General features: G+C 41.0%; 1 protein-coding gene across 2 annotated transcripts; it reads left to right on the forward strand.

Annotated features, from left to right (window-relative positions):
* The first annotated feature begins 123 nt into the window (after positions 1-123).
* On the forward strand, positions 124-9,685 carry leo1 (LEO1 homolog, Paf1/RNA polymerase II complex component). 2 transcript variants are annotated; one of them, XM_034221337.1, is made up of 14 exons: positions 124-276; positions 1,421-1,557; positions 2,431-2,903; positions 3,135-3,343; positions 3,570-3,674; positions 3,803-3,897; positions 5,227-5,375; positions 5,663-5,747; positions 6,102-6,196; positions 6,297-6,431; positions 7,377-7,512; positions 8,608-8,800; positions 8,882-8,979; positions 9,273-9,685. In XM_034221337.1, the coding sequence occupies exons 1-14, from the start codon at positions 219-221 to the stop codon at positions 9,489-9,491; spliced, it is 2,187 nt and encodes a 728-aa protein (XP_034077228.1). In that variant the 5' UTR covers positions 124-218; the 3' UTR covers positions 9,492-9,685. The 2 variants fall into 2 exon arrangements, with proteins under 2 accessions (XP_034077228.1, XP_034077229.1); XM_034221338.1 differs by having other exon boundaries at positions 125-276; positions 1,424-1,557.
* The last annotated feature ends 244 nt before the right edge of the window (positions 9,686-9,929 follow it).

The raw sequence follows: 9,929 nt of genomic DNA on the forward strand, positions 1-9,929 counted from the left end.
CATTTATTGGAGGATTACATGTTGAGAGAGAACAGCAGAGCCTCAGAGTTTACTGTGGTGTGGACCCTTGACGTTTAAGTGTGTACCCCCTTCTTGTGGCTGACTTCGCTCACTACACAAACATGTCCGCCGCGGATTGAACTCGGAAACAAAACCATCCCTGAGCCGGGCGATCATTTCCTGTTAGGTCACATTGTTGCTGCCACAGTTTGGAAGAAATGGCGGACATGGATGATTTGTTCGGGAGTGATGGGGACAGCGACAATGAGCAGCGAGGTAAAACTGTCTCTCAGTCGGTGAAAATAGTATTTCTTGATTAATCTAGTTTATAGCGATGTCGAGTGTTTCCCGATGCTAACCATGTTAGCATTAGCTCTGCCCGAACATTACCCCGGTGTAACGGTGTCGGTATCTAATATTATTTAAAAGCTAGCTATATGAGAAACGAGTCAACGTTTATTCTTTAGTTCGCATTAAAAAGCTAGCTCTCTGTATTTGTATGAACCCGCTTATTTAGCTGAGCTGCAACAACAGTGCAGTTTGTATCTCCAGCACATGCTCTCATCAGCCAAACAACACTTAGCTTTGTTAGTTTGGCCAGTGGAAAAACAAGCGAGTGAAAAAACGCTCTAACTGCTTAAATCATGTATTAAGATTGTATTTATTCAATTCCAAAATGTCAACACTACAAAGGTTAAAAATAACCTAGTACTTATTTCACAGACATAATCAGAATAGGCCTACCTGTATTAGTCCCACAGAAGGGAACTTTACATTGTTATGGCAAAAACAAGAGGCAATCTAAATAAGAGGCATGCATAACATATTAAAGATGGAAATTAAACAAATTCCAATTTACAAAAGTACCGTTCCAGGTTATCCAGTAACAGTATTTATAAAATTAAAAAAAACATAATAAATACGTTTAGTAGTATCAACCAAATCACATGCAATATTACAAACACATGTTGCAGAGGAGGGAGCGAAACGGCAACGTAGCTGCTTAATGTCTTTTTTTTTTTTTTTTACATGTCTCGTAGTTTACTCCATTGAGTGTTGACAAGAAACACGTGTAGACGAAATATGTGTTTTTATTTTTGATGTTTTCATTTTTTTTTTTTGTAAGGCTTTTATTCTGTATTTAAGTTCGTGGCATTGACAGTACTCTGCATGTATTTATTTGTTCCTCTTGTTATGGTTGGTGTACCAAATACTAAGGCACATTTGTTTAAATCTTAAACACTAGGCATACTTTGCAATAAACATTATTCTGGTTTTGATTCTGATATGTACACCTGTACCATTTTTAATAACGTCTATTGGTGTTTATATTGATATAGAACTGTGCGAGAGCAATTAGGATGAGCTACACTCTGTCCCAGAATAAATAATGAATGCTCATTGCTTTATTGTGTTTCAGCAGTGTCTGTCTCTGGCTCCGGTTCAGACTCGGAGCAGGAGAGACCCCGATCCGCCAGCAACGCCTCGGGCAGCGGCAGTGAGAGGGAACGGGACGATGAGGACGGCCGGGAGACAGGAAAAGCCAGCATTAATAAGGTGTGTGTTTGAAGAATGACACTCTTTGTGGATTTACTCTGACCCCTGTCCAATAATCACTCAAACATTTACTATCATTTAATAATATGTTTAGAATAGCTAATAAATCCAACAGCCCGACGACATTAACAGTGAGTTCAACTTTTCTGTCTGACGTTCTTATTTTATCGTGTCTGGTTTTTATATCTGAGACATTATACTAAGGCGTAACTACTTGGAAAAAGGTTTAATTGCACTTGTTTTGACCAATATGCAATTGCATTATTATTCAACATATTTGAGTGATCTTTTTTGCATAATTATTCTCGTTTTTTATATTAAAATGTAATGGTTTGATTTTTTTAAATGGAGATCTGTTCTAAACAAATACATTCTTGTAAGTGTGCAGAATATAGTTTGTAGCCTGGGACATCTTTGCAGCAAAATGTAGTGTATTTTGAATCAAATAATAAAGCTCCTGCAATTTGGTTATTTTACAAGTCATATTGCAACTTTGACAAAATTCTGATTTATTGTTCAGCCCTAACTTGACTGCTTATTATCAAAAGAGTAGGGGAAAATATGAAACCCTGAATACATGTCATATGTATTGCATGTATACATGTAATCACAGAAATGTAAATAAAGTGTGTAAGCTAATTAGGAAAAGGTTAAAAGCAGACACACTTGGAGATTCTGCTGACCATAGAATTAAAACCCTAACTATGGACTGATAATAAATACTGTTTTTTTACATTATGTCTGTCTACCCCACCTTCTGACACCAGGGGTCAGCCATCATGGATAAAGTTCTACCCTACTAGAACCACTGATTCATTTATAATCATTGTGTACTCCTCTCTCATCTAACTTAACTTTATTTCAACCTAATAGGAGCTGTTTGGAGACGACAGTGAGGACGAGCAGCGCAGTCAGCACAGTCCTCGCAGTCAGCACAGTCCTCGCAGTCAGCACAGTCCTCGCAGTCAGCAAAGTCCTCGCAGTCAGCACAGTCCTCGCAGTCAGCACAGTCCTCGCAGTCAGCACAGTCCTCGCAGCGGCAGCGACAACCAGTCTGAGCGCTCAGGGAACCAGTCAGAGGCCAGCATGCACTCAGACCAGGGGGATCACTCTGAAGCAGAGCAGCACAGTGGCGCAGAGCAGCACAGCGACGCAGAGCAGCACAGCGGCGCAGAGCAGCACAGCGGCGCAGAGCAGCACAGCGGCTCAGAGCGCGGCCGTCGAGACGAGGATGAAGACGAGGAGGAGAGGGGCCACCAGTCGGACAGAGGAAGCCCGGCTGGCAGCGCGATGTCTGGAGGGGGAAGCCCTCGCTCCGAGAGGGGCAGTGCCCGTTCAGACAGAAGGTAAGCCATAAGGATTTGCTTCATTGTTAAACTGAAATAACATGACATGATGCCAGAGGGGACCCCAACTAAAACACAGTACTTTAGTTAAGTATAACAATGCCAAGTTATTATGTGACCTTTTAACACTGTCTAAGAGCATGTACTTGTGTTTATTCATCTATCAAAAGTCCATCCTGTGTAGTCAGAAGACCTGATTTTAATTTCATCCAAATGTATGTTTATATCCAGTGTGCACAGCGAACCTGGGACTCCGCAGTCAGCGCCAGGCACACCTCACAGTGATGGAGAAGCTTCTGCCAGGGAGAACCAGTCAGAGGATGAGAAGTGGGGAGGAGGGGTTAAGAGCGACCAGTCGGAGGACGAGGGGGAGAAACGTCATTACTCTGAAGAAGAAAGAGAGAACTCTGATGACGAGGGGCCGAGGAGCAGGAAGTCAGGTACTACTCGAGTCCAGTGTCAAAGGACGAGCCGATATTGTACAGGGACTGGACCTCAAGCCAGACATCTGTGTTGATCTTGTAAAGTTAATCTTAGGACTCTGAGAATAATAAGAGATTCATCTTGCTCTTAGACTTTTTCATGGGGTAATAATGCTTTTTACAAACTAAAACTGATGTGTGCAAATGAAATTGCTTTACCACCTGTTTTGCTTTTATTTTTCAGGTTCTCCTAAGGGCAGTGATAGCGAAGATGATTTTCTAAGACAGAAGCCCAAAGCAAAAATCGCCTCTGATTCAGATTCAGACAGTGATGTTGGAACAAAAAAAGGTTAGAAATCGCTTGGAAAAATAAATGAAATTTTTCCTGAAAGATTTATTGGTATTAATTGCAGCTGAAGGATGCATTTTTGTTGCTCTCATGTACTTTAAAGTAGTTATCTAACTTACTTTTGACAGTAAAGAAGACGGCAGCAGATGACCTGTTTGGAGAGGCTGATGACATTTCTTCAGACAGCGATGCAGAGAAGCCTCCGACCCCGGGTCAGCCCCTGGTACGTCCATCCCCCTGCTCTCTGTCTCTTTCTTCCACTGATCCTCAAGCGCCTGTAATTATGCCCAGTCCTTCTTTATAAGACACTTCACTAGGCCTCTCACGATAATTAATTTTGTTGGACGATACATTTTCCCGGAAATTATTGCGATAAACGATAATATTGTCGGCACCGTTGTAAGACCATTTTAGACCACTGACATAATGATAATATATAATGATAATTCAAGTACATACTTTCAAACATAACTTTGTATTGAACATTCAACATTGCAAATGAAATGTGAAATAATATTGAAATATATAAATTATATATAATAAATAAAACAAATACATTTAATTATAACAAATTAATTAAAATGACAGACAGACAGACAGACAGACAGACAGACAGACAGACAAAAAAAAAAACCCTCCTCAAAACAACAGTTAAGTGTACAGTCCACTGTCCATACAAAGACCCAGATGCCTCAACAGGCCATATCCAAATCTGTATTTCAAAGATTTCGAGCAAGGTTCAACAACATGTTTGCATTGTCGGGCAAACTGTAGGGAAGGTGGGGGCTCTCCAGCTGCCGTGTTTGCTCCCAGCAGGGAAAACGGAATGGGTAGGTTGTGTTTCAGGTGCAGTTTAAGGTTGGTCGTATTGCTAGCTTTTGTTGCTACCTTTTTTAAAACAAATGCGACACACCGCCCGGCTCATTCAAGTCCGTAGGTTCGCCTCGTTGAAATATTCCCACACCGGAGATGTGGTATTAGGTTTTGCAACCACTTCCATTTAACTTCAAATTCCCCTCGAGTAAGTCACACGTTGTCTCCTGCTTGTCTCTATATTATTAATTTGACTGCTGCACGCGGAGTGTCCTGACCTGGCTGTGTCATGGGCTGTGTGTGAGCCCCGCCCCTCACAGCGCGCCGGGCTGGCAGACACAGTCCGCCTGGCTAAAATGCTGGTCACATCCTTATGTAAACAAACACGCATGTAAACGGCAATTTATCGAGTTCAGAAAAGTTATCGAGTCCATTTTTATTTATCGTACGATAAGTCAATTTATTGATTATTGCGACTACACTTCACCCTAATTTTCTCCTGTGGGTATTGTCCACAGTATTCAATGTTACATGTCTAATATATGTTATATGTAATGTAAAGCACTTTGAGCATCTGGAAAATAGCAAAAATAAATGTAATGAATTATTATTATTATTAATTATAAGAGTTCCCAAATCTATTTTTATCTGAGCTTCTCTGCAAGCCTCTCTGAGGTGATCCCCATAATTACGTGTATTTTGAAATGTTCTCTTCCCTTCCCTCTCTTTGTGTGTCCAGGATGCAGATGATGGGATGGACGGGGATCGTCCAGAAGAGGAGCATGCCCCCGAAACCCGCATCGAAGTAGAGATCCCAAAAGTCAGCACAGACCTGGGATCTGACCTTTACTTTGTCAAGCTGCCCAACTTCCTCTCTGTGGAGCCCAGGTCAGAACCATGGCACTGTCAATATATACAACATGCATGTTGTACCCGATGAGCTCTCAAGTACTTTAAAATGAAGAGAGTACAAAAAAGTAAATGCACATTTTTAGACCCTTTTAATTTATGCCTAGGATCATTTAACTCTGTGCTTGCGAGTAAGAGATTTGCAAGAGCTTACACTTTCTGTGAAGTGTTCACCCAAATGTGTTGGGGCTTGATGAGCAGGATATCTTCTGCCTTACTTAAAGGTCGTCCACTCATTTTAATTTTCTATGAATCACCCTTTATAGACCCTTTGATCCTCAGTACTATGAGGATGAATTTGAGGATGAAGAAATGCTGGATGAGGAGGGAAGGACCAGGCTGAAGCTGAAGGTATGTAGTCCACACCTGCTTGTATATACATGTATCTGTAGTTGTCTGAAATCATTGAAATAAATTGTGCAATAGAGCAGACTTTTTTAAAAGCACTTTTGATGTTGCTGCTCATTTCCCTATAATGCTTGTATTCTATCTATGGGGTTCATATGTGTTGGATTTTATTTCAGTTTACTCTTTTGCTTAATCCTTAATGATTATTTTAAGCTTATAAATAATACCTTATTTATTGCCAAACTGTTTTTGACTTTGTTTAATGTATTTAGTTTCCTCTATACAAGGCTTCTAGAAATAATTGGAAACAAGGCTCATGTTCTTATGAAGAGAGTGACCAGAGTTTCTCTCCAACAGGTGGAGAACACAATTCGCTGGAGAGCCAGGAAAGACGAAGAGGGAAATGAAATACGAGACAGCAATGCACGCATTGTCAAATGGTCTGATGGCAGGTGTGTATTATGTGGAGCTGGATGTCTGGGAGGTTGCTACACTGTGTACAGGACGTACTCTCCTCTTCCATGGTTTTAAAACGTCTCCTTCTTTCCACAGCATGTCCCTCCATCTTGGGAATGAAGTGTTCGATGTTTACAAGGCTCCTCTCCAGGGGGACCACAACCACTTGTTCATCCGACAGGGTACAGGACTGCAGGGACAGGCTGTGTTCAAAACCAAACTCACATTCAGGTAACACAGAAACATGCCACTGTTGTTATTAGTGACAGGCTGCTATTAAGAATTGAGTCTCACACAAAGAGAAGTTCTCCCTTGAGGCAAAAGCTATAGGTTGCTAGAGATACTCCTCTTCTATCTGGCTCCCTGACATGCAAATATGGCCCACGGTGCCTCTAACTCAAAACAACAACAATAGCCTTCATTCAAGCTCCTTTCAGGAATGTAGTCTATGCTGCAAGATCAGGATCACCTTGTGCAAGCTGCCCAGATTTCTCCCATTAAGAAGTGTGTAAGCCTCTTAGCGGCCCCCGAGTACACCTGGATGTTCTGTCTCCTCTGAACACATGGGACCAGCAGGACACGGGCCAAAGCTGCTTTCATGACGCTCCGCCCTGCCAGACAGAACATGACCATTTGTTCTGGTTGTGTAATATCATCAGAGCAGAGTTTTCTATTAAGGATTAGAGCTGAATGGGCTCTAGAAATTGGTGATGTGACATTCCTTTTAAAGATTCAATTTCACAAATTAAAAAGTAGGTTTCAATGTAACACTTTTTAAGAACTATGTTAAAATGTCTCTTATATGACAGGAGAGCTGATCATTTAGGAATAGTTGGAAATCAAGTAAGATTGAGCCATTTCTATTAGAAAATGACAAACTTTCACAAAGATTATGACATTTAGATTTGTTCAAAAATACTTTCATGCATTTGAGTGCTGACATATTTGTGGTATATAAATGGTAATTGCCTCTTTATTCAGTTCTCCCAATGTATAATGAATAGGATTGAATTACTTTCATTTAATAAAATGTTTATTTTTCCTCCAAATTACCAATAAATATAAATATGAATAAAGCTGTGAAAACTGCCCACTTAATGTTTAAGGTAATACTTTTAAAGAGAAAGCACGATGGAATGCATTAAATGTAACATTATGTATATTTTCTATATCCAGGCCCCACTCCACAGACAGCGCCACTCACAGGAAGATGACTCTGTCTCTGGCTGACCGCTGCTCCAAGACCCAGAAGATCAGAATCCTTCCCATGGCTGGACGAGATCCAGAGTCCCATCGTAATGAAATGATCAAGGTAACGCACCCTCTCCTCCCCCCTGTTTGAGAATGATTTTGTTCTCGCAGGAACCAAACACGTGGCGTGAGGCCAGTTGCGGACAGGCACTGTGCTCAATTACATAAAGACTTAACCTGACGTCCTTACATAATGGGGTCACACAGTGAAATGGAAAAAGTGTCAGCATGTCTGGAGGGGGCTGGTTTTGTATCTACTGTCAACACCAAACAAACACTGCTGATAGCTTCGTTTATAGTTTCACCGTGCTCAGCACTCATCTGGGGAAGAATCACTGTACAAGCATCGCGCTCCTGCTGTTATTGCTGTTAGACGCAACTACTAAAAAAAAATTCTCACATGCAAGATTTTGCTGATCTTGAGGCAGACTTGAAAGGGTTAGGGCAGCTACAGTCTGAAAATAATGCTGTGTGGATTGACATGGCAGCAGTTCAGATGCATTTACAGCTTATTTCTGTTCCATTAATAGTTTAATTTCAGAGTTGGATGCACCTCATGAGCTTCCAATATGTGAAGTTTGACTTTAGACTCAAGACATTTAACTGTAACCACACTCTCTTTTCTTTACCTTTACTGCCTAACCTGTACAGTTAAAAGGGATTAGTTAATTAATATGCATAGAAAATAGCTTTGCTACAACATCCATGTTTCTTCAATATTAAACTAATAAGTAGGGTAATGTGTTCAAGGAGGTAGATAAACCAAAACCATAAATACGAGAGAACTGAACAGCTTGTTCCATACTGAAATATCAAATATATTCTGACTATATAATCTGTACAGGGATCTTAAAAAACCTTATCAAAACCTGACACTTGTATAACTATAACACTACTTAAAATATGATCAAATAAAAAATGTAAGCAATTTGATAGTGAATATAAATAAATGTTGCAGCCCAGAAATGAGGTGTTGAGCCTGCTCAAAATATGTTTTGATTTAATAGGTTCAATCTAGTTGAAAAGCCTGTTGTAAAAGTACTATGTAGTGAATGTATTATGACATGAGTTATGCACTCACATTACCAGCTAGAAACTAAATGTCAAACTTGAAGCCAGTGCTTAAAATGATTCCCCCTGGTGTCTCTCCTGTCAGAAAGAGGAGGAGCGGCTGCGAGCGTCCATCCGCAGAGAGTCGCAGCAGAGGAGGATGAGGGAGAAGCAGCACGCCAGAGGCCTGAGCAGCAGCTACCTGGAGCCCGACCGCTACGATGACGACGAGGAGGGCGACGAGACCATCAGTCTGGCAGCCATCAAGAGCAAATTCAAGGGAGGCGGAGGTCTCAGAGGTGAGGGAGGATATTTTATTAATTCTCACAATATTTTTATGAAGGCCTATTGAACATCCTCAATGGTTTCCCCCAATCCAGAGGAGCGAGCCAGGATCTACTCCTCAGACAGTGATGAAGGCTCCGATGATGACAAGGCCCAGAGGCTGATGAAGGCCAAGAAGCTAGACAGCGATGAGGTGGGTGTTGTGTCCTGCTGCACAGACAGGGGGCAGTGTAATGCAGTTTACTTTAGAGCTTAAAAAAGACATTTGTCCGTCTTCAGTGAACCGAACAGGACAAGAAATACTAGTCTTTCTGAATAACGTGCACTTAAAGATGCACTCATTTATCTTCAGAATAACAACACTTGTGGTTCTTCCCGAAAACAAAACGCAACTGTAAAATAACTAACTGAACGTACTGAGAAACTGTACAACATGTCTGCTAGTGTCAGCATGAGAGTCATCTCTTCTCTTCTGTTTTTGAGCAGGAGGGCGAGGGATCCAGTAAGAGGAAGGCAGACGACGACGGCGAAGAAGAAGTGGTTACCAAAAAAGCCAAGAAATATGTTATCAGCGATGAAGAAGATGAGGACGACGAGGAGGAAGAGGCGGCAGCGGTAGAGGCAGTAGTAGTAGTAGAAGAAGAAGAAGAAGAAGAGGTGGAGGAAGAAGAAGAAGAGGTGGAGGAAGAAGAGGATGACGAATGATTTTTTTATTTTGTATCATTCCACTGTATTATCAGTTCTCAGCCCACATGGCATATAAACAGCCATATTTTGTTTTGTATATTTTCTTAAGATCTGTGTGTGGGTGAGTGTGTTTGTTTGTATGTCTGCTTGTTTATGTTATGTACAGCAGAGGTGCGAAATAAAGAAATGGTTGTCTGATGTAACCAAAGTTTCCCGGCGCCTCTGGTTTTTACCATTATGATTAATATGTATGAATCACACTGATTTGAAATGTAATGCTTAATCCAGTTTCCAAACAAAGAGGTGATTTGAGGTTAAATTGGGTTTAAAGCTTTACGGCATCGCCTGCTACTAATTTAAGACAACATAAAGTAAACCTTTATTAATCCCTGCGGGGAAATTCAGATGTCAGAGCAGCAATACAATTAAAACAGGAAGCTACAGGTAGGAGTTCAC

Source organism: Gymnodraco acuticeps, unplaced genomic scaffold (genome assembly GCF_902827175.1).
Source record: "Gymnodraco acuticeps unplaced genomic scaffold, fGymAcu1.1, whole genome shotgun sequence".
Classification (NCBI taxonomy): domain Eukaryota; kingdom Metazoa; phylum Chordata; class Actinopteri; order Perciformes; family Bathydraconidae; genus Gymnodraco; species Gymnodraco acuticeps.